This window comes from Watersipora subatra, chromosome 9 (assembly GCF_963576615.1).
Source record: "Watersipora subatra chromosome 9, tzWatSuba1.1, whole genome shotgun sequence".
Lineage (NCBI taxonomy): Eukaryota > Metazoa > Bryozoa > Gymnolaemata > Cheilostomatida > Watersiporidae > Watersipora > Watersipora subatra.
In genome coordinates this window covers 12,026,092-12,052,384 of record NC_088716.1, presented here as the reverse complement: position 1 = coordinate 12,052,384, position 26,293 = coordinate 12,026,092, and the positions used below count along the sequence as shown (strand labels likewise).

General features: G+C 34.6%; 1 protein-coding gene across 1 annotated transcript in view; it reads left to right on the top strand.

Annotated features, from left to right (window-relative positions):
* Positions 1-10,978: 10,978 nt before the first annotated feature.
* The window catches only part of LOC137404115 (glutamate receptor ionotropic, kainate 2-like), a 28,803-nt gene continuing 13,488 nt past the window's right edge, over positions 10,979-26,293 (top strand). The window contains exons 1-9 of the mRNA XM_068090269.1: positions 10,979-11,083; positions 12,889-13,025; positions 14,403-14,647; positions 16,610-16,768; positions 19,827-19,991; positions 24,191-24,295; positions 24,716-24,829; positions 24,922-24,982; positions 25,829-25,986. Coding sequence (XP_067946370.1) covers positions 11,049-11,083; positions 12,889-13,025; positions 14,403-14,647; positions 16,610-16,768; positions 19,827-19,991; positions 24,191-24,295; positions 24,716-24,829; positions 24,922-24,982; positions 25,829-25,986 — 1,179 coding nt within the window. The 5' untranslated portion in view covers positions 10,979-11,048. The remainder of the gene's footprint in view (positions 11,084-12,888; positions 13,026-14,402; positions 14,648-16,609; positions 16,769-19,826; positions 19,992-24,190; positions 24,296-24,715; positions 24,830-24,921; positions 24,983-25,828; positions 25,987-26,293) is intronic.

Below are 26,293 nucleotides of genomic sequence, written 5' to 3'. Positions count from 1 at the left end.
GCAATGCAGAGCTGCTGCTCAGGGTTGATTGAACAATTTAATGGAAGCAAACACTGCTCAAATTTTATTTGTTTACTGCAAATTAATTTCTATTAGTTAGTGATCTATTAGTTATTGATCTATTAGTTATTGATCTATTAGTTATTGATCTATTAGTTATTGACTAAAATAATGCATATAATGCATATAACAAAGCATAATAAACTGTTTTGATATTGAGATGGCTTCTCAGAGAATTGTGCTGAATAATACTGTATTAGGAAAAAAAATTTTTATTGAATTTTTTTCATTGCTCTGGTTCAATCTCTAAGATTGATTTTTTGTTATAGTTTGTGTGACAACTAATTACATCTTCTACTCAAGTTCTAAAATAAATGAGCCAAAACTGCTTCTACTTGCGACCATCTCAAACTAGGCAAATTTAGTGACAAAATTGACTTTTTCAATAAATTTTAGTATCAAGTTTAACTATTTTTAACTAGCAGTGACAGGATTCAGAGACAAATCATATTAGCCAGAGAAACCTGTTTTTTATTTCAAATAAAGATACTAAACGCGACATTTGACAATAAATAAGTAGGAACAGCATATTAAACTTTGGTGGTGAGTGTATATTTTTGTATTATACGGAAAAGGTCACTTGAAAGTGCAGTAATTTGATGTCCTATGACGTTGAGAGAATTAAACCATTTTGAGTACAATTGATTTTTTTATTTTTTGACTTATGGCGAGTTGACCGAACAATTCTAGGTCAAAACCTAATATTAAGTGTGCAAAGTTTAGCTGCTTCAACTGAAATATGCACATTTCGTCAGCTTTGATTTGTATGCCGTGTGACTCCATGGTACCAATGGAATACAAATGTAGCTCTAGAACACATAAACATTAGTAAAAACAAGCTAAGATTGGCAATCATAAACAAACATTCATTTCACAATTTTATTGATTTTTATTGCTGCTGTTATTAGTTCGTATTTCAAAGAATCCGCAGCATATTTCTATAAAATGCTATTAGATGCTATACAATCAGCCTTGTGATATAACGAGAAGCCATAGCAATTGTACATTCAGTACATATCAATATTACCAGTCACGCTGCATTAAACTCACCAAACATTTCAAAAGCATTGATAAGTATGTACAGAGAAAGTCGAGTGACTCACTGATCATATACAACAGACAGTTGATAAATCAAGACTTACGTAAACTAGACAATAAACCCTAGGTTAAGTCTAGCATGTGCTTTTGTCCTCTACAAACTGTAATGATTTCCTTATTGTCGAACGTGTTCCCTCTGGATTTGATGAGCCTGTCTATAGAGCATATATGATTTGTCCAAATCCATAGATATGTTATGGATCAATATGGTTAGTAGCTGCCATGTTACTACTGCCAAATCCTTATGTAGTTGTAGCTCATAGAGTCAGCGGTAGTTAGAGTAAGCAAATGCTCATAGCATGCTAAATCTTTAAGCTGTCGGTCAGACAAATATTTCTTCATGGTTTTATAAATAATAATTGCAAAAAACTAGAGTATTTCAATTTCAAACTTGATACTCAACTCTCTTATCACAAATTTTCAATAGCGTTTTTCAGTAATTTAATGTCAAATTTAATTCCGATGAATTTAAAAAAAATTTTCATGTCACAAGTTTAACTGCAACTGTGCATTTAAAAGTACTGCAGGTTTTTTCCTCAATTCATTATTGTTATAGTTTTCCAAAAATACTTACTAATCTTCCATCTATTTTTAGATTTTAGATTATTAAAAATTGATAAGTATTACCAATGAAATAACGAGATGAATTCATTACCCAAATTTACAAATATCACAGTTTAAAACTATCAGCACATCCATGAAAAAAGAGTAAGACTTCTAAAGCAGTTTAACAATAAATAAAAAGATAAACTGACTTTGGTCAGCATTTAAACGCTGACCTGGATAGTCATTAGGAGGTTTACAAAAGAAGACTTACTTATAAATCCATTACTAGGAGAACAAGTACTAGGCTAAGAAAAGTACTGCATATCATAGCTTAAATACTTATTCACTAGAAATATTTTACATACTGCTGACAGACTCGAGCAAAAAGAGCAAAACAAATGGTTGACATTGTTCATTAAGGTACTTGACAGCTTGAAAAATATTTTGTTTAGTATTGCGGGTGAAACTGGTGTGGAAATGCTTTGTGTTTACATAAAAGATGGCCCTGTTCAGAAGGTGCAATTATATTATCATTATAAACAAAACAAGAACATCTAGTACCTGTATTTTTCTAACTAGTGTAGAGAACTAAACAAACACTTTAGATCTTCAGGTTGATCAAATCAATGATCCAGCTTAAAAATGTTTAACAACAATCTATATGCCTCCATAAGGCTCTATATGACAACATATGATTCTATATGACTATATATGACTCAATACGACTTTATATAACTCCATATGACTAAATCTGATTCTATATGACTCCATATGACTCAATATGACTCAATATGACTCAATATGACTCAGTATGATTCTATATGACTCCATATGACTCTATATGACTCCATATAATTCTATTGACTCCATATGACTCTATATGACTCTATATGACTCAATATGACTCTATATGACTCCACGTGAGTTTATATATGATTCCACATGGCTCAAAGGACTTCTTAGGACTCCTTGGAAATATGATTACATATGACTTCATATAACTCCATACGACTCCCTAAGACACAATATGACTTGGTTCCATGTGACTTCATATGATTCCCAATGACTCCTTAGGACTCTGTATAACTCCATATGACTCTGTAGGACTTCTTGTAGATGCAAGAGACCTCCATCATGCGCTAGCTCAACAAGTTTTTATAAGGGGCCAGCAAACCACTTTTTGTTTAATTAGAAGTGTTTCCATCAATTTCAGAGCTTTCTGAATTTAATAGTCGACTGAGTAGCAGTTTTATATTTAGGGAGGAAAAATTATCAAGCGCTGAAGTTATGTAACTCTATGTTTGACCACTCGTCTAGGTATGAGAAGGTTCAACTTGATCTTACTGCAATGACACTTTAGGTTTCTAAGTCTTGTTATTGGTTAAATTTTAACCAATAACAAATTTAGCTAGATTAAACCAGGCTGATAAGACTATGATGGTTTTTGTTGTCATTTGCAATTCGTCAAATTTCGGTTATGATCTCTGCTATAAGTCGTTGATATATTCAGCTGGCTCTTTGATTGGACAACAAATGACAATTAGTCACAAAAGCATGGCTCAACTAGTGCTTATATTACTACTACGGCATCCTTTTATTCTGGCATCACACACTGTTTATTATGTTGCGTTTATGAACACCGCGTTTTTCAATCACAGACCTTTTCGCTAATATAGCTTTCTTAGATCTGATTATGCGAGAACAAAAAGCGGCTCATCCTATTGGTTGATTTTTTATGCTAATCTTCATAGTGTCGATTCAAAGCAGGTGTGTGGCTTTAAACTTATTAGGCCTAATTTCGCTGATCTGGTAATTATATGACTTGTCTGATTGCATCCCGCAATATGACATCACCGGCAGCGGTTAGTGAAATCCAGATGTTGCACCCGAAAGTCTATATCTGGAGACGCATAATGAATAAGTCAGGCCCTCTATTGAAAATCGAATGAACACCGCTATCAGGTGACGGGACTATACATTCATCACAAAACAAGTACCTGTTGTTGAATGACATAATTTAAATAATAGCTAGCGAAAACCTGACCAGTGTCACAAAGGAGTGACTCCATTAGGGACTTGAAACAATACCTCTTTAACCGTGCCTGTTTAACTAGGTGTAAATTCTTGTGTTGAAGCTTACTGGAGGCAGTTATAAAACAAACGTTGACAGCTTACAATTGAGTGTCAAAGAATGGAGCTGTGATTAGAATTCATTAGTCAGTTAGCTAATTGAGTTGAAAGAGGCATGCTAGAGATAGATGGTCACATAACTTGACACGGCTCGGGTAGGCAGGCAGGCGTGTTAACGAATTAAGTTTTTTCCTGGCTTGGTAAGTAAAATGGAGGATCCGGTAGGCGGAATGGAAAAAAGTAGGTGTGAAAGTGGATTATCTATGTGAATAAGTAAGCTGTTTATGATTGTAACTAAGCAAACTAAGGGAGCGTGTGACATCCAAACCTTAACTTTCAACAAAAGTCTACAGCCAGACTCATTCAAAACTGAAGTTTGCGTTTGATTGGGCAACTTTTTAATTGTGAATATACTTTTCGCTTTATTTATTCAAAATATTTACTTGCATTCTACAATACAACAGATGGAATCATGAAAAAATAGTTAGCCAAAACGAGAGTAAGTTTTTTACCTGTGAGATTTGAGATTGCCAAGTCTCGTTAATTCAATCGAGCTGTAGGCACTTCTGCATGTTTTGTTTGGTTACCAAGTGACCCAACTTCTTGAGCTGTAGCTAAACAGGCTGATGACTTATTTGCGTGTATACCAGCCGATAATCTGCTATAACCTGTTGATGAGCTTCGTAAATGAGCACATTGACCAATCTACTCTCCAGATTGATATTACGACCACAAATTCGACTGTGCGGATGTTATTGTGTGCTAGCTGTTGTGGGGGAAAAATGGAACTGTGCTCAATCTGCGTCGATCGGTTGTCATTGCCGAAAGATCATCTGTAGATTGAACAGGTTTATGCTGTAGCTTTGCTGAATGTTTTGTTACAAATTTAGTCGGCTGAAAAAAATAAAAGTTTTATGAAGTTTATCGGCAAAATCTGCCTGATTATTGACTCGTACACTTTGGCCGATGATACTCACACAAACTGAACATACATGAAATTGCTTCTTAATGCCTTTTTGAAACCACCATTTTTCAACATTTCTCATTTCCCAAATAAGTAAATGACTAGAAGGTACTTTGACGATACATTCTTTATTATCGAACTGGTTTACCTATTATTTTTAGAAGCTTTCGCAACGCCAAAAGCATGCTCATTGCTAGCATAATTAGCCAATGAGACGCCTGTAACTCAAAATAGCAACGAACCAACATCAAATAGCACAGGTGTTGACAGAAGCACATGCCGAACACATTGGTATCCGCAACAGTGAAATATTACTGTTGATTTACTGTAATTCACATTACTGTGAAACGTAAGTCACCCCAGTAGGTGATCAGATGGTACCACATACTAGCTGGTCAGCGGGATGTAGTAGGTGCACAAATCGGTAAACGCCAGTGGATTCAGGTTATTGTCTAGCGTACATTAATCCCACCTTATTTCGTTTTTACTGCTGCTCTGAAAGCAGTTATATAATATAATTTGTAGAAGCAATAATTCATACAGTAATTAACTTCCTTTGATTGATGCAGTACATGTGCGCAACACAGCCACAGCTGGAATGCGCATACACTGTTAAAAGCATATCGTCCAATCACTGCTTATACTCTTATTGACAGCTCTTCTTCTCTCTCTTATACAGCAAAACGTTAAGGATAGTTTTCTGAAAGTGCTCTGACATACATCTTGAAACAGGCTACATCGCTCCACCAACTTCGTCAGCGGTTGCTGAGGTTGGTGATGAGAAAGGAAAGGAGATTGCTCACCACTTTTTAAACTGTGTTCCTCGCAAGATGTTGGAGCGGAGAGGATTATTTCACGTCTTAATATTTGGCATTCTGCCAACATTGAGCAATGCCAGGGTCCCTTTGGTTATCAGAGTTGGTGAGTCATTCAATTCAGGTTTTTAGTATTTATTTGGATAGAATTCATGATGTACTTGAGAACTACAATGCATGCAAGTATTTGCTCCGATATTGATAGCCACACTTGAACTTTTAGAGTGACTGCTGGTAGAATATGCAACTTGAAGGTTGACTTGCAACAAAATTCACATTACAGTTATTTGGTATAAAAAGATTCACCATGCCTTACTCTGCTGTGTTGTACGTGCCAAATACTTGGAAATGTGATTACAAGCTCTTAAAAGCTCAAAAAAGAAAAGCCGCCGTAGATTGGAATCTCTTTATTTCGATGACATAGCCATGAAATTTGGTTATTGTCTTGTCACGTGATGTTCTCACATGAATTGAAAGGCCAATAAAAAGCTCAATCTAAAACTTATCGTAGCACTAGTTTATGACAAACAATTCGGGTTTTACCGAAGACCCCGTATCAAATATAGATGCTCGCTACTTTACAGTTTTGTTTCGGTTTGGTCTAATCGGCAAATCGTAATCTGATCATGTGATCCAATACTTCGCAAATAATTTCTGCAGCACTTTTTGATTATCACAAGTGACCAACAGACTCATCATGATTATCAGACAATGATATGTACTCCCTCAAGCTAATGCTAAAAAATTAAACGAATTTTTACGGTAAGTTATAGGATATCAGTGCTAAAAGTGACAGCATTACGATGACAATAAAACAGGCGCGTAAGAACAATAGACATGATTTAATTGAATGCGTGAAGTATATTTGTGAAAATATTTCGAGGAATGAGGTTGCATGAAAGTGTAAACAGAAACATTTCTCACAACTACGTCCCATTTGAGCCATTTTGGAAAGAGAATCCAAACTACAGCGGTCTCGTGTGGCTGCGATTTTCTGTTCGTTTTTGAGCTTTTAAGAGCTTGTAATCACCTTTCCACATATTTTGCACCTACAACACAACAGAGTAAGACATGGTGAATCTTTTCATATCAAAAAACTGTAATGTGAATTTTGTTGCAAGTCGACCTTTAATAATAACAAAATTATACTATATATTAGAAATTACATTTCCTGTATACACTGAAGGCTGGTTCACACTGTATCGCCGTATTTCAGAGTTGTCCTCTTGCGATTGTTTGTCGACTATTTGCACAGCAAACTGATGACATCGCTGAGGCGATGTGGGCATGTCGGAAAACATTGCAGCTGTCAGAAATTTCTGATACTTCGTCGAGCATCCATGACATTCTGCGCAACGTACACCACTTTGACGATGCTGATTGGCTGTCTGTCGCTGATTGCCTAATCTATATTTCCTTTCATGACAGTTGCTGCAGGACTAGCATTCCATCATCTCTGCATCCGCATTGAATGAATAGTACATTATGACATGGACTATTCGCTGATGTAAGCGCGGATGATTGTGATAGTGTGAATAATTTTATCGCAGATGATCACCGGTGTGTTGTAGTATGGGATTAACACCAACATACTATGATATAGAGTGTCGTTGGCTTAAGAATCTCAGCATACCCTTTTTGTTTAGTACTAGATAATAAGTCACGGAAAGGATTCATTTTTCAATCAAAACAATTGAAACTGATGCCTTGGGAAACTTGTGAATCGTAGGAAATGCATACATAGCTTAAAAAGAGCTTTGTTGTTATTCTTGTTAAAGATAGTTCTTTTTTAGTCAAAACAAACATCAATGTAGCCGCTATACATGCTTTAGACATCAATACAGTTCCTGTCTACAGGTGCTATGTTATCAATGCTCTTCTTGTTTATAGTTGCTATGTCATCAATCCACCTCCTGCTTCAGGTGCTATTTCACCAATGCGCTTGCTGTTTACAGGTGCTATGTCATCAATGCACTTCCTGTTTACAGGTGCTATGTCATCAATGCACTTCCTGTTTACAGGTGCTATGTTTCAAACTGGTGCTAGTACAGAGAAGTCAGCATTCGAGTTTGCTATCGACCAAGTGAATAGAGACTCGAGTATTCTAAAAGATATAACCCTGCTTCGTGTCGAAGAAAACGTCCAAGATGTGTTTGCTAGCTCTAAAAAAGGTTTGTATCAATGGGTCTAGCGACTAGCACCACAATATTCCAAAACCATAATGGAGTATTTTAAAAAGTCATAACATTTCTATTTGAAATGAAATTATTGCCAATAAAGTAATATATATATATGTATATATAACTGTACGTTCTGCTAAGAAAAACCAGTCTTGTTTGTATGTCGTTGCGAAGTTCTTCATCGTCAGTAACTTCTGCACTTTTCCTCTCAGATCTGTTTCCAATCACTTGTACTTGATCAACTCGAATGATATCACTTGTTCAACCAACTGCATCGGTAAGAGCAAATACGTCTGTAAAAACTATGCTACGCTCTTTTTTCATTTCAGATTTCACTACTGACTGCAAATAATTAGGTGAGGTTGCCAGACACTGCCAATGCTGTTGGAAAACCTAGTTTGTCAGATTTGCGAGTTCAAGACCTAAATGGGCAGAATCTTTTTCAGCTTCTTATCGCTCGGCTCCTACTTTGAACAAATTTTTTTAAATTTACTTTTTGGACTAAGTTTTTCTTATAAAATCCTTATACTTATTGGACTAAGTTTTTTTTATAAAATCCTTTGCACTATTATTGTAATAATCTTAATAACCTTTTAAATTGCTAATTTTGTAATTTAAAATTTCTTCATACAGCTGTCTTTGTTAAATATAATTAAAATTGCTATGGTAAAAGTAATCCAATATGCCTTAGCACTAAATACTTTTCCTTTAAACACAAAGTTGTAACTTTAGCTTTAATCAGCACCACTAGTACTAAAAAAGTTAAAATAGCCTTAAGATTTCCAACCAACTTGTTGAGTATTGAAACGAATGCTTTTCTTATAGCAACGTGAAGTTACGTTTTGTTTAGACAAACATCTCAACTGCCTTTCTTACTCATAGCAGTTACAATAAGTAGAGAACAGCTTTAATAGTATAACTTAAATATCATTTTTCAGCAGATCTTGCTTAACCTTCCATGAAATGTCAATATCAAGGTAACAATACGAAATTTTAACTGAAAGATTGTTTCATATTGTTATCTTAAAATTTAGTAAGTTGGTAACTCTGTAACTGGTAAGTTGCTATATGTTAAATAAAAGTAATTTTTTTGTGCTAAAACCTTTTTATTACCCGGACAACGTCGGGCATTCACCTTGTAAGGTTAGTCTGAGAGAGGAAATGCTGTAAAGGAACTCTATAAAAGTTCAAGGACACTAGGGGCAAAACAAAGGCACTGCAACAAGGTAGCTCTAGATTTTTAACAAACCCACATTTAAGCATTAAATACGAGATTCGTTTTTCCAATGATTTTGAAACAAATCACTTTTCATCATGATGCCTGAAATATAAAATATATGTATTTTAGCATTTGTTTTAAAAAATTTATTTTTAAGGAGTTTGCGGTTCTGAATGGCATTAAATTATCTTAGAGCAATCAATTTTTTACAAAACGAAGGAATTTTTTTAATTTTTAGTTTAATATTTGTACTCACAAATGATCAGATAGCCAATCACAATTAAGAAATCAGAAATTAGCCAATCAGAAATAAGCAGCTGTAAATATCAAGTACTCCAAATACACTAGTTTTACGCTAGTGTCAGCGCTCGCACATTTGCCCGTGAATCTTGCCAACCTACTTCAGCTATAACAAAATCTGTCGTAAATTTTTAATCTGTCCATTTAGCTGAGTAGCTAATATCTGTGGCTGCTCTGACCTACGGTCATTGCCGCCATCCGCTAGCAGCAGACCCTGAATGTTTTTATTGACCAATGTTTATTTATAGGATACCTTCCAGACTTGAAGTATTTTCAGTCTCTGGGTAATAACTTTCATAAAGGCATCTGCTTTCAAAACATGAAATATTAATAATTCTTCGCAGTCGTGCTGATTGTATTTTTTGTGAATCCTGAAGCCATTTAAGCACCTCCATCTGTAGTGTTCGCAGCAGCTTACTGCAGCTGTATAGCCTAAGCTGGCATGTGAATCAGTAATTAGGTAGGTCTGAGCTATTTAGAAAGGGTTGCACCCAGCGTGTGAGAAAGTGATCCAGAACAGATGCTTAGGTTAAAAAGAAGTAACGCAGATTTTGAATATTGATTTTAGAAGACTCCGCCCAACCCTTTGAAATTATTTTATTATCTTTTTTAAAAGGACATCCATTGAAAATTTTAATTGGGTTAAATGTTATTTAGATAATGTTATTCAGATAATGTTATCCAGATAATCTTATCCAGAGAGCGATATCCAAATAGCGTTATCTATCTAATGTAACTCAAAAATTGAACTCTGAAGACATGCTATATATAGTAAAATCATGTGCGGATTGCTACATTTTTATTGGTCAAAAATAATACAATAAACAGCTAGCTCTATAAATACTCGAATGGGACATTGCATAACTGAAAATAATACATTATTGCTGGTAAAAAAGTTTTCAATGTTTAGATTTTAAATTTGATGAAAAAACCTTTTGACAAAAAATGTTCATTGTATTCATGTGTTGGCATAGAAGTTGCATTCACCATAGATGCATCAATCTAACAGCTAAATTTATTAAACAACAATTTTTGGCCATGTTTATAGTTGATTTATTTTAAACTATTTTATTACAAACAAAAGGCTCACAACAACATAGTTGCTTGTAGACAATACCTGTGACCATTTAAATACATTGTAAAAATGATTTGATACAGAATACACTATCAGACGTCTTTAAAGCATTCATTGCTGAACACACCAGATATAAAAATCTTGCCTATTTTATGTAGAAAGCATACTTATGCCACATTAGAATTTATTTTTAAATATTATTGTATTGCTATGTTAATATTATTTTATATAATTTTGTTGCTTTGTGCAGACTGATTTACTTTTGTTGGTATTGACTGATGAAATAATGTTAATACTAAATCAAACATTCCTCACATTACAATTAAATTAAAAAACATTAGAAATATGTGATTATATTAAACCGTAAAAAAAACTTTATTACATAACAAAATATTTTTCTAACAAAATCTCTCAAATAGGACTTGAAACTGTGACACACAACTAAGTTGTTGACAGTGTTCTATCCGCTGACAACCAGACTATCTTCACGTATGAATCATGCAAAAGAAATAACTCCCATTATGTTGTTGTAGCTTGTAAGCTGTTGAAAACTGAGGATAGACTTACGAATAGTACCCTGGGTATAGCTGGCCTGTTTACCGTCTTGGATTCATCATCAACAGACCTCACATCCTCTCTGTGTGAGGCTTTCACTGTACCAATGATACAGTCAACTCCTGATTTCAGCTCCATCAGGTATTTTGAGCGTTTGAATACTAAAGTATTTTTAGTACCACCAACTAGCAACGTTGCGAGTGTGTTGTTGTTGCTGTTGTTGTTGTTGTTGCTGTTGTTGTTATTGTTGTTGTTGCTATTGTTGTTGTTGCTGCTGACCAGCTGATAAAGCTTGTAACATGAAATCTATTTACAAATACTTTGAATTTCAAAGAAAATAAATTTTGAAATGATTAGAGATAATAACTTCAACAACATGTGTACTAGTTTCTCACGTTGTTTTTATTGAAACGACATACATGAACTAAGTACTGGTAAGTCCATTGTCTATGGTTAGTAAAGTCAGTCATATTATGTCAATGGCCAGTTAGGTTATATCTAATGCCAAATAGGTTATATCTACAGCCAGTTAACTATATCTACAGCCAGTTAGGTTATATCCACAGCCAGGTAGATTATATCTATAGACAGTTGGGTTACATCTAAAGCCAGTTAGGTTATACCTACAGCTAGTTAGGTTATATATACAGACAGTTAAGGTATATCTGCAGCCAGTTAGGTTATGTCTACAGCCAGTTAGGTTGTATCTACAGACAGTTAAGTTATGTTTATGAACAGAGTAAGACGTCAGCAACTAAGACAAGGAGAACATTAAACTGGAAAAACTACGCTGTCCATTACACACATATCCTTTATAATCTAAGAATCGTCTGCTCCCCTACGCAATAACATAGAGGTAACTGTATAGTGATTAGGTTAAGGATGAAGTAGCTTGTGTTGGTGCACAATGGCTGCCTAGCGTCGTCATTCCTAATTTTGTTATGCAAATCAGTGATATCACAATCTCGTCAGCTCTCGGACTGCTACGATGTTTGGTCTCCCATGCTGCCCCCTTCAATAGAGCAATATATCTCCTTCATTGAACAATAGAGCTGCTTAATGCTGTCACTTTCTAAAGTTAAAAAATTGGCTAACTGAAAAAAAATGGTTGTAATGTTGCAAAGTTATTGCCTAGATATTTGATGAAACTGCAAAATGATTTGATCGCATAGAAACTTGAGATATAAAGATACTCAGTTATATGTTTTCTCTAGCCGAATTCCCGGTGTTGCACGGGTATTAAAAACAGCTTATAAACAGTGGCAGGTAACGCAGTTGCTTGCGACTTGCCATTAGCCTGGCACATTGCCAAAGACTAATTTGAGTACGCTATTCTCTGTATTACTACACTTACTAATATATGAGCCGTGAGAGCAAGCTTTAGTCGCCGTTGCATAACGCAGAATGCTACACCTATTTTGACCGACATAACAACTCATATTGCCTCAAAATTCAATGCATCTCACATAGATTGGTTGGTAAGATATTTGCCTGGTGAGCAGAAGGTTCTAAGATCAAACCCAGAAAAAAGCAGAAACTTCTTTTCCAAATTTTAATAGCTATAGCTGGACACACGGATTCATAGAATTACAGGAAACACACATATATATATTTTTGTGTATTTTATATATTTTGAGAATATACATTATTATATATATTATCAAAATAGTCATCTATACACGTTTCTTGTAAATCATGTATAATCTTTCTTACTAATAATCGAAAAACCAATTTTATTTTTTATTTTAATTGAAACAATAGTTTAGAATGGAAACCACTTAGCGCAAAAAAAAGTTTGTTGCCAAATTTAATAGTTTACTAGAATCATTGAAAATGTGCGTGTTGAGTAATTGGTATACCGTGGTTCACTAATATATTTGTTGTTAAAAGTATGGCATGTCATCTTCTCTGTAGAAATAGCCTGATTAGCTGGCTGTTTTATGTAGGAGTGAAGCAGAAGAGTATATGTCTCGAATGAAAATTTCGGTCTTTCCTGAGGTGGACATGCTGAGTCAAGCTTTATTAGACTTTGTGCGTGAGTTTTCTTGGAAAAAGATATTAGTCCTCTATCAGGGCTCAGAAGGTGAGTACAAGTTTCTCTTTACTAGGGCTATGAAAGTAAGTATATACCTTCTACTAGAGTTGCGCAGGGAAGTACATGCCTTTGCCTTGTCATGATGGTAAGTATAGGTCTTGCTTTACCAGGGATGTGAAGATACATACATGTCATCTTCTGCTAGAGCTACAAAGGTAAGTACATATCTTCTTTTACTTGGGCTATAAAGGTACATGCAAGTTTTTCTTTACTAAGATTATCAAGTACATGTTATTCACTACTAGGGCTATGAAGGTAATCATACGTATCCTTTACCAAGGCTATGAAGGTAGGTACAGATTTTTCTATACCAGGGCTTTGAAGTTAGGTACATGTCATCCTCTACTAGGGCTATGAAGGTAAGTACAGGGTTTTTTCTACCAGGGCTTTGAAGTTAGATACATGTCATCCTCTACTGGGACTATGAAAGTAGGTACAGGTTTTTTTCTACCAGGACTCTGGCTCAAGTTAGGTTTTATTGAGAAATAATGAATTGGATCGGCTATTGTACAGTATTGTAAGTCAGAGCATTTCTAGTAGTCTCTCTTTCTCTCTCATGCAGTTGGTCATTTCGACAATGACTGTCTTATAGTTTTGGTTTTATCACTGACTTCTATGCAACTCTATTTTTCACTTTCTCTTGTCATTTGTTTGTGTCTAGTCCCCTCAACTTTATGCTACGCTCAGCTACATCTCTGTATCTCAGTCTAGGTCTGCCCTGATTCCTCTTTCTTTAAAAGAGTTGTGAAGATAATAATTGTTTTGGCAATCGCTCTTGACCTATCCTATGCGCATGTCCCAGCTAGTTTTTCCTATCGGAAGTTCCGCTATAGATAGAAGGCTAGCTCGCTATAGGATTTTAATGTAATTGACCATATCTTTCTACCTGCTGTAATATCTAGTAATGACAAACTAATAATCAGCATATATATTTCTTTTCACAACTGGACTTACCAAAAAGTATAAGAATTATCATACTACTACCTCAGGCATCTTTTTTAATTGTAAATCTTATTTACAATTAAAAAATAATTTTTAATTGTAGATTAAAAAAAAAATTTTTAATTTACAATTAAAAATTTACAGTCACAGCAACGAATCGCTTTAACAAGACAGGTGGGTGGCAGGTGATCATTGTGCTAGCAATTTTTGCTCCAGGCAGCACCGCAAATTGTCGGCAAACTCGTTTAGCGAAACGTTGCAATCGCTGTTAACTGTATCAACTTTTCAAAAAGCTACGAAAAGTCATTTGGGTTTTTAGAGATCTTAAAACAGAAAGTTTTGTTTACAAAAACACCATAATTCATAATTTTTAGTATTTCCACAAGTTTAGTTATTTTGGTAATACACGATGTTTGTTTACAGGGTTGGTGAGGATAAAAGCTGTGATAAACTCTGGTTTTTATGAGCTGCAAAGAAAGAGAGAGAAGATAGATGTACTTTATTGGGAAATAAATGACATCGAAAAGACGCTCAAAGAGCTGAGGACTAATGTTAACTACAAACACATCATTGTGGACATACAGACTGACCAAATAGCCTACTTTCTTGATGTAGCCGCACGGATGGGAATATTGACATCGTATCACCATTACATGTTCACTTCTTTGGTAAGTTACCATTACGCAGTATACAATTTGTCAGACTGGTTTTTGACCTCAATCCATTTCAGAAGTCTATTTGAGTTTAAATGATTTTTTTAATTATATATAAGATATTATATATAATAAAGAAAATTTTTATATATAATAGATACTCTTTATTATATATAACTTTAATTTGTCCCAAGACTACAAACAAATTTTCTTACATTTTTACATACTAGAAACCATATATACAGAAAGTTTGTAACATATATACTTTTTATATTTATTTATATTATGTATGTTATATATAATATAAATAATTGTTCATTTGTTCCAAGGCTAGAAAACAAATTATTATGCATTTTTACGTAACTTTACACCATAAACTATATATATGGAAAGCATGTAACATATGATTTACACTGAACTTCTCATAAATACTCTATTAATAAACAATACCGGGAGTGTATTACCACAACTGTAGCAACTCCTACTCCAAACCTATTTACTCAGTTTGTTGTGTAAAGCAATAATGTAAATATAGCCTGTGTTTTATTCTAATAAATATAAAAATGATATTAAAATATAAACATATAAAATATAAAATTTTTTATATAAGATATAAAAATATATAAAATAATATTCTAACACCCCGTAAACAAATAAAAAACACAGCCTTCCTCAAACCACGTTGAAAACATCTTCAATTCTAACATTTAGAAATTTAATGTTTGAATTTGTAATATTTTCATAGCGAAAAACTGGGCCACGTCAAAAAATTTATTACAATCTTTTTTTGACTGGCTGCATTAACAATGAGAGTAATTTTTATAATGCTTAGGAAGAAACATAGTGGGAGAAAAGATCCATTTTATTGGCCTTGATATTATCTGAGCTCCCAACAATGGAACGATGGGCAGGTAACAACTACAGCTTTTAGCAATTGAGATGATAGCAACTGCCAGATGAGAATACTTTAGCCGTTCAATAGAAGTAATAGAAATTCTATGGTTAGATTTAACAATCAGTTGAATCTCTATGGAAATCTCTTAGAGCACCCAGTTGCTATGATTAGAGGAGGTGCGCATAGAAGCTGTATATAAAGCTATACTAACAGGAGAGGGAACATTTGATTTTGGTGCTAGGCAAATGTAAGCAGATCTTCAGGGGTTGGCTCAAGAATACATTACAAACAGTCATAAAAACGACTTATAACATTTAGAATTGCTTTCTCATTCCCTTTACGAAAACTTTGTCCATTAGTTGTTGAGGGAAAGAGATTTATATGTTTGGGGATAAGGAATGCTGCAGACCGAATTAACTAACACAATTTTGTTAGGAGGCTCATAAAAAGTATAAGCCACCATTATAATTTTAACGAATTGTTTTAACCGGCATAGAGCTACTGTAAAATGCTTGCAAATGTTGGTCATTGTCAGTAAATACACCTTAGCATGTTTTCTATTGTGATAACAAAGGGTCAAAATTTTCATCGTTTTTGTGGCTGCTACAAAATATATCTTTTGATCATGAATACAAACAAAAGTGTCACATGGTTGTTGATGAAACTGCCTCATGTCCTAAAGAGCAGCAATGTACAACACTTTTGTATCCTAACTTAGAGCAGCGCACTGGTGGTTTCACCTGCCAGGGGCAATACAGATAGTGTCTTATTTTAGAGCTACTCCAAAAAATTTTCTTTTGCATAGCATGTTCAATGGCTTACAACAATTTGGCTGTCTTCAACCAGGTCAGCCAGCAGAGATAGCAAATTCAGCCAAGAGCAAACAATTTCTTGTATTGTATATCTGGAGTTTTCTTTTATTATTTTAGATTAGACTCATGCAAACCCTTTATTCTAAAAATTCTTTTAGTTAAATCATGGTGAGTTCTCAAACTATGATATACTTTGGAACTTTGGCTAATAAAAAACATATGTTCCTGGAACTTTGTCCAATAATTATACAAATTGTGTTGTTGCTGCAGGATTTGGCAGCCATCAACATTGGTGGATACACGCTTGGAGGAGTGAACATCACTGGTTATAGTTTAGTCAACACTACCGGACGGCTGCCGCAGAACCTCCGACGCCAGTGGGTTGAGAGCAGTCTAAGACCACGAGCTCAAGTCAGCTCTATGCTACTGGTAAGTTGAATAGACACATATGGACCTGTTGAATTATAATTATGTTATACTAATACAAAGCCAGTCGCGCACAATTTCTTTAATTTTCTACACAAATTGCTACACCGCTTTTACAAAACATTTTATGAACATTTTCATTGAGGGTAATTGTCTTTAAAGTGTCAAAAATGTATTTTATGAGTATGTAATCAGATATTCCCAGATTGCTTCGAGTAGGCCTCTTTTTTCCCATTAAATAAGCCATAGATAACGTATGGAGCTCTGGCAGTCAACTTTTAAAACTTCTCTTTTATGCAAAAGCTTTTTAACATCATGGAACACTGCTCTGATTATACTTTAGTTAATCAAGTGATTGTGGTGGTGGTAGGGTTGCGCAGTTAGTAAAGTATCTGTATTATCATCTGAAAGTGATGGGTTCAAATCCGACTGAGTACATTCTTTTACGATGCACTTTAACCACCATCTATGATATTTCTTCAATGCGATGTTATCAAACTGGATTATAAGCTGATAAGAATTTAATAATTATGTAGAAGATGATGAAATTGATAAATTTAACTTATAAGTCAATGCTATGAGAATAACTAACATGCCGTGAAATGGGATTAGAGCCTGATTGAAGCAAAGACACGGGTGTTTAGCATCAATATGCTATGTCAGACTGATACAATAAACCTTTAAAGGAAAGCGTATTATTTTAATTATATTATGAGTAAATGTATCAATAGAACTAATCAGATTCATTCCAATTTATGAGCGACTTTATGCAAGTGGAGTGATTGCTAGCTATCAACCGATATAAGTCAATCGGAAAGTCCATAGATTGACAATCCTTGACTAACTTATAGAATTATTTGTCTGCTATTGCAAGGCCACATCTGAAGTATGAAACACTTGGTTGTCACTGAATGAATCATGTTGTAGAAACAATATTTGAAAGAAAAGTACGATGCGAGTAACGAGAAGACAGCATTGCTACGGATTTTTTAATTTTCACTGCCAATTGCTACACTGTTTTCATTACAAAATCCATGAACGCGTTCATTGACAACAATTATGTGGTAGTGCATTTAAAAGTTTCTAATGAGATCGATTGCAACACATTTATACAAAAAGTGCAAGTTCTACGATTGCTTAGAATGGACCTGCTTTTTCTCATTTAGTAATCCGTATTAAATCAGCTCTTGTCACTCTTCCCTCAGGCGTGTATATTTTAATATCACAGAACACTGCTCTTACTACAGTCAAGTTCAACCTACTAACATAGCAGCTGTTTAGATTGGTGCAATTAGTAGGGTGCATGTATCCCAAGACGAATTTTGTGAGTTCGAGTCCTGTGAAAATCGATCTTTTGGGATGCACTTTAATTACAACCTACGTATGTTAACTTTCAGTGCAAAAGTATCAACCGAGGTTACAAGATGGTTAAAGTTTTATAAGCATATAATTAGATTGATTTAACTTACATATAGCAATTTATCCTTCGATGTCTTCATAATAATCTAAATGTTAGATGTGTTCACATAACCAGAAATCATTGTGATTAACTTACTGTTATATTATCTCACACTAATTTCAACATTATATCTACAGAACTGCTCTTCCACAAAAGCAAAGCTTTCTAAACTTTGCCCTTGCCTTTCCTCCAAGATAATATGTGATAAAAATGACACCTTAGCCACAGAGCCTCTGCAAACAGCCGAGCACTTACTTGAGTCATGCCCTCAGACTTGCGAGTGGATGTTTTTGGTATATAATATGTTGTTTAAATGTTGTGGTGACGATGGTTTCATGTGTTTATAGTTTCATAATAATTTAATTTATTTTAATACGCTGGCAGTTCAGTGTGCCGTTAGAGATTGTCAGGCGTCCCAATAGAATACAGGGAATAACTATATGCACAATTATACTTCTGTTCAGCTAGGTGGGGTGGCACAACTAGTAGTACCCTTGCCTAGGTAGTCTGCATAGCTAAGTCTGACTCCTGTGTAGTCCAATCGTTTTCCTAATGCTTTAAGCTTGGCTCCAGACAGACAGACAGACACACACGCACGCACGCACGCACACACAGACACCGTTTTTATTATAGTGAATACTGTCGATGCATTGAGTTTAATTGTGTGAATCTGACATGATAAAATTCCATCATATTTACCTGCTAGTAGTGTACAGCCACTTAGTACAACCGACAAGCAAGTTTATAAAGTACACTACAATCTCAACGCTGCAATGTTTACACTATTATCTCCACATGGCCTTTTCAAACAGATCCTGTGGCTGCTGAAGGTTCTATTCCGTTGTGAGTGCAATGAACTTGGGAAGCTAACTATAAGTCACAAGGACTTTCAGAGTTGGTTTAAGAAAAAAGCTTTCGCATCCATTAGGGAGATCAGGATTTGACCTTGTGACTTCATGAACTGTTGTGCGCTTTAATCACTCTAGCTAAGCTAGTTAATCTTTGCTAGTTGAATGTGTTCTGGTGAAACTTTCAATCCAGACTGTCTACCAACACGCGTTGTTGATTTTTAGCCATGAATTCAACCAGCTTCAACTTGCATCAAAATTTTTGTGACTAAAGATGAACTGGCACAAAATTTTAGCAGATGCCATTAAAAGGTATTAGCATTTTTTATTATATTGTCGCTTGTTTTTTTATGTTTGAGGTGATCTGACGGCTAAAATCTTTCAGAATTCAAATCAATAAAACTTGATTGTGGTTAAAATGCTCATATCAAGCAAAAGTGCAATTATGATAGTTATAGTTGCAGAGAGACCTTCAGAAAAGAGATGGGTAACCCTGTAACTTGAATGCAATAGCCGATATCAACTATAGCAAATGGTGACGTCATTTTGCAAGTATTTTTATTTTGATTAGTTTTGTCTGCGAATCAGATCAACTCGAACATTAAAAACAACCACTAATGATAAAACACAATGATAGTTTCTGTTAAAATCTACTAAAACTTTGTGTATGTTCGTTTTTAGATGACATCATTGCCTTTTATGTAAAGAGCACACAACTCCTTATCATTTGCACATGTTCCCATGTACATTGCAGACAAGAAACGCACTCGTCATAGACTCAGTCAGGCTGTTTGCTCTCGCACTCAATGCCTACTTAGATGGATTGAGTGACTTTGAAACAAAATCTATCAATTGCCAGAGTAAATCGAGTGATGAGGCTTGGGATGCTGGAGATAGTATTTACAACCAGTTCTCGTCTGTAAGTGTCTTTAACTTTTTTTCTGTAGGTCATCTATGTCTGTAAGTGCGTGTTGTTTTCTTTCTGTATGTCATTTTCATCTACCGTATACGTGTGTGTTAATTTCTTTCTGTAGATCATCTCCGTCTGTAAGTATGTGTTACTTTCTTTCTGTAGGTCATCTCTATCTGTAAGTGTGTGTTACATTCGTGTGTTCGGGACGCTTATGTATTCGCATCATCTAACTTTTGCGTTTTTGCGGAGTCATCCCCTCGCGAAAATTTAATGGGCGAAACTATACAATCATAACATATGAGCGAAAACGTGAAATTAACTAGATTTGTTCATTGATATCCACAATAAAATCGTCATATTAGAAATGCAGGTAATTCTCGTGTGTGGTTGGGCTCATTGGACAATTTCTGCTAAAATCTTTATAGCTAATACACTGGCTGAGCAGCATGGCAAAGCAAATTAAGATAACAAGTTCTGTTTGGAAAAGCCAGGACAATAAATAATCATTGATCACTTCACATCGAGCCCAGACTGATAAGAAAGTACACCTTAGCGGTATTTCACTTTCTGGTTGTGATTGGTGCATCTATGTAACGACTAGGCCGTCTACACCCATCTGATCTGGTAGCTAACAAGTCTACTTGCCAACACCTCTGTTTTATCACCTGTAGGAGGTGATTAGTTATACATGTATTTTACCAGCCTGTCTTGACAAACTGTTGTTTTTGCGGAGTTGTCCCCCGTCGAGCGGGCGAGTAACACAACAGCTTGTCACAAGATGTACTGCACCTGATGCATCAGCTGCACTTATAAGGAGTTGTTCTCTTCCTTCTATGCGGCTTGGTGCGATGTTATGTCGGTCACTCCATTAGTACTCATAACGGAGTTCGCGCAAAAATTTAGGTAGAAAAAAATAAGATTACGTACAACGTTTAACCAGCGACCATTCTCTGCGGTAAACTTTAGTAGAACTTGAAAACTTAGGCAACAACAGCGACTAAACATGTCGTTATTTGAGCGCTCACTCAGTTTAGTTTCTATTTTTGTATCAGTCAGTTTTATTTGTTTTTATGGATTTTATTTTCAATTTATTTTATTCTTAAGTTCTACTAAAGTTTACAACAGAGTTGTAAACAACCAACAGTCTTTGGTTAAACGTTGTTATCTTTTTTTTTCTACATAATTTTTTTGCACAAAATCAGTTATGATTACCAAGGGAGCGACGGACATAACATCGCAACCAAGCCGCATAGACGGAAGAGAACAACTCCCTATGAATGCAGCTGATGCATCAGGTGCAGTACGTCTTGTGACAAGCTGTTGTGTTGCCGCCTGCTCGACGAGAGACAGTTCCGCAAAAACAACAGTTTGTCAAGACAGGCTAGTATTTTACTAGCTTTGGGAACTTATCGCTAGAAAGGTAAGGAAACCAAAGGTGATTTTTGAAATTTGTTAGATATGGTATCTAATAAATTTGTCTTTAAGTAAATAATAATAAATTTAATTATTATACTTTCGCTCATCGATTAAATCAAATCACCATTCATTTCCTTAACAAAAAAGTCAATGAGTAATTGCCTTCCTCCTTTGCTATTGTTCATAACATACTGTCAAGACATCTTCCATGTCAGAAGTCCAAAATTCTCAATAAACATTAAATCTTCTCAACCCACAAGTGAAATTAAACTGAGCCATGGCCACCGCCTGCTATAAATACTTGAGATCTAATATTGGTACTATATCAGTCACGGTGGCAGGGACCTAGACATCATTGATAGTTCGAGAAACACATAGCAAACGATCAAATTGCATTATTGATCTCGCCTACAAATTTCTACCTGCGGTTCATATTACAAACTAGTCCGAAACTGAAAATTTTTTCCTTACCACTGAACTAGACCTGAGGAATCTAATTATGTTTGTTTCACTGCATTTATTTTCACATCACCATATTTTCGCACTCATCAGAGCTGCGAAATTAGGTAGCAGAGAGATTTTACTCTATATGCTACCCATGAAACTAAATACTAGCAAAATATAAGTGTCCTAGGGTATATTACTTTCTTTCCATAGGTCATCCCGATCTGTAAGTGTATGTTACTTTCTTTCTGTAGGTCATCCCCGTCTATAAGTGTATGTTACTTTCTTTCTGTAGGTCATCCCGTCTGTAAGTGTATGCTACTTTCTTTCTGTAGGTCATTTTCATCTTGAAGTGTGTGTTACTTTCTTTCTGTAGGTCATCTTCGTCTGTAAGTGTGTGTTTCTTTCTGTAGGTAATCTCTGTCTGTAAGTGTGTGCTACTTTCTTTCTGTAAGTCATCTCTGCCTTTAAGTGTGTGTTACTTTTTTTCTGTAGGTAATCTTCATATAAATTGAAAATCTTTCTCTGTTATTTTTGCTTATTATATCTCTATATAATACTTGTCTGTGAATTATATTTCTCTATATATTTTGTAAGATATCTGTCGATAGAACTTCTTTTTCATCTCTGACATATTTTGATAATTATCCTTCTGTAGATCATCGCTATGCAGATTATCGCAGAGTAACATCTTTCCGCAGATTTACTCACTATATTGTTTGTCTGTGAATTATCCTACAGGATGAAATTATTCGATGGGTTTGATAATTCGTGAATTCGCGTACTGGCAATTCTGCGAATCATTAAAATCTGTGAATAATTTGTTTTATTTTTAAACACAAGGGAGAATAACTACTACCTAAAATTGAAAACTAACCGCTAAGCAGAGTTAGTAAACGTGACTAAGTTCCAAACTCTGTTAAAGTCATCGCCGGGACTTTGAGTTAAGCCCATTGCCAATGCATCACACTTCTTTACAAAATTATTCATGGCTGTCACAAGCTATTTGGAATTCGGCCCGGCGTCTTCATCGCAAAAATTTCTCCTGCAGGGATTTACATTAAAAAAACCATAACTTACGACAAGTTGTTAGTTCACCAAAAATCTCCAAATTGATAAATATTCATAAAAACCTCTGAATTCAGTCAAAGATTTATAGCTTAGCATGATCGACATCAATTTCCTAGCTAAGTAGAAATATAAACACGTGGTATACGCACATGTAGGTTTGACTCTATTGCTAGTTGCTTTCACGGATTAATTTATTCGTGAATGTGCTCATCCGCGAATAATTCAGTCTGCAAATAAAAAGACAATGAAAAGAAAGAAAAGACATTATAAAAACAATGAAAACATGAAAAGACAATTTTCGCGGAATTTAACTCCGCGAATAACTTCATCATGTAGGGTACATTTTCTAATTGTTGCTAACTATTATAATATTCTATACTATTTTCTAATGTACCATAAAAATGTTTACTAAATTATGTTCAAATTTGTTTTATGTTATGCTATTGTAAGTTTTATTGTATAACATCATCTAATGCTCTGAGGTTATATAAAGTATATTTATTTATATATTATCTTTTTCACTAAAAATTTTCAATGTTTGCATTATTTCTAAATTCGCCTTATAATCTTACTGCAATCACTGTCATATGGGGGTCACATGGGGTTACTTGCTGTGAGATTTTTGTTCAAGCTCTTTACCAGAGTAAAACAGTTGAAAAAATAATGAGAATATATTTTAATGCTTTTTCGAGCAAACGTTGTAACAGTCAAGAGACCTTCGTAACAAGTGGGTATTCCAGCAACCGATGTGAGATATGTACACAGACTAGCTGTACTACCCAGTGTTGCCCGGGTAATAAAAAGGTGTTTGGACAGAAAATTTGTTGTGTTTAACACATAAGAACATTTGCCATTCTAATAAAAAACTTCATATCATGAGAGAAGTGTTTTGTGTGGTTGAAATAAATTAAGAGAAAATAAAAACAACTGTAACGGTTTTCAAACTTTGTCAAACAACTATAACTTTTAAACTTCATAACTTGAAAGAAAGTAAATCGTTGAAATAAATTAGGATGAAAAATAATAATGTGAAGGCGTTTAAATGTAAATCTGAAATCATTAGCAAGTAACGGCTAAATATAGTCTGTTTTGCTATGATAACAATTAAAAATTATTTTGTATTCAATTACAGTATATGATTTTAGTTCGTTTTAGTGTTGGTATGCAAAAATATCGTAGGCTATAGATGTACATAGACTGGTATAGAAACTCATAGTATCTAATGTACACATATGCATCCCTTCAGGGTTATAAATATATTCATTTCTCTTCAGGTACAATATGAAGGCCTCTCAGGACCAATAAGGATAGACAAGGGTAGAAGGAGTGACTTCCATCTCAATTTGATAGAATACGACAACGAAGGAAATGTACAGCTCGTATGTAGTTTGATTTGTTGGTTGAATTTTACGGAAATGTTCTGTACTATATTACATGCTATACGCAGCAGGTATACACATCTGTAAAATTATTGTTTTATTCAAGAATGTAGCAAGAAAAGCAACAATTTAGTTTTTCTAATCTTTAGAAAAAACTGGAAATAAACATATCCAGCTTTTTGTTAAAATTTGTTTGTGCCATTCTCAGTTACTTGTTAAGCGTATGGCTGCAGGTCCTACAGATTGAATGTTGCGTTTAAAAAAATCCAGGTCTTGCCGTAGACCGGCTATATTTCTACTAATGAGCTGCAGAGAAATATTATCCAGGCACTGGCAATGTTCTTCGTATCCAAGAACAACTAACAACTAGTGTGAATCTCGGCTGATAGAAACGACCTTGATCCAATTATTATTTTTCAGCTTGGTTACTGGAACAAGTCCAACGGCCTGAATATCACAAAATCAGAAGATCAGATACTGAAAGAGGTGCAAAAAGAATTAAACAATAAAACGCTAAGAGTTGTTGTCAAAGAGGTGAGTGTCTTGGGCTAAACAGTTTGTAAGGGCTTACATACACCCCTCCCGTAATGTAAGAAGATTAATACAAGCTCAATTTTTGTCTGTAGGAACATCCATTCATCATAGTGAACAGATATGATGACTCCGGAAACCCTATTCCAGAAGATGGTAAGCATTTGTTTTGCCTACAGTCTCTGTGTTCATCTGGTAGCTTCATTTTGGTCGGTAGCAATACGTTGTAAGATCTCTACTTTTTTAGAGAATCTTAACACATTTCAAAGAAAAATTGATTTGATAGTTAGTAAACGAGGTTTTAAACTTGTAGCGGAGTTGGGCATCAGCTGCCTTTTAGAATGTGAACATGGGAAGATAATAACAATGAAATATATTTAGGTATCGAATGTCTGATAGTCTGTTTTATTGAATACTTATGCATTCAATTGGTTTGTAATTATTATTCAGTATTTAATCACCGGATGCCAGAAAGAAATATTTCCGGTGCTTGACAGCATTTTATTGCCGCTGTTACACACATTAGTACCATATAACTTTGTTGCCAAATCAGCAAACTATTTAATATGTTTACTATATTAACCTTCTATGTAACTAATAAGAATTGAAAATAAATATCTAACATGGTATCTTACCTTGCGATAAAATGGAACAGATATTTACTGTCTCTGGCACTCCCCTTCTCTTGCAGTTTGACAGTTCAATAATGACTATTTTATGGTTTTAGCTTTATCCCCGATTTCCAAGAACCTCTAGTTTTCACCGTTTTTTGCCTTTTGTCTGCGTTTAGTCCCTCATATTCATGCTGAGCTTCATATTTATATCTCAGTCTGAGTATTTACTGTACCCTGTTCAAATATGTTCACACTAGGATGGATGTTTAGCTCAATGTTCGTGATTATTATTTGTAAAACACATTGTCATTTGTTCTGCGTTTAGACAGTAATGGCCGTGTATCTAACAATGCTCTACACTCAATGGTATATCACTTTATGTTTTTAGCAAAGGGCAGGTACACAGGCTATGCTATAGACATGATGGATGAAATAGCCAAAGGATTGAATATTACTTACACTACTATATTGGTGCCAGATGGTTCATCGGGGAGAGAACTCCCAAATGGCACATGGACAGGCATGATTGGCATGCTTATGACAAATGTAAGAATTTTTTACCGTAATTCTCGTGGTAAGACAAATTCATTTCTGTTTAGATTAGTTCAAATTTAGCCATGATTGGAAATTGCAATAAAAATATGGTGTAACTTCCTGTAAGATATGAAAGTTACGAAATTAAATTTTAACTTCCTGGAAATAAGGAAACACGAAAATGAATTTTAACTTTTTGTAAAACAAAAAGGGAGTTATTAAATATATTCAATAACATCTAAATTTATTTTAAAATCTGTTCAAATGTTAAAAAAGATTGATTTAAAAATGGAAGTTATCTAAAGGAAAAAGTTAGTTA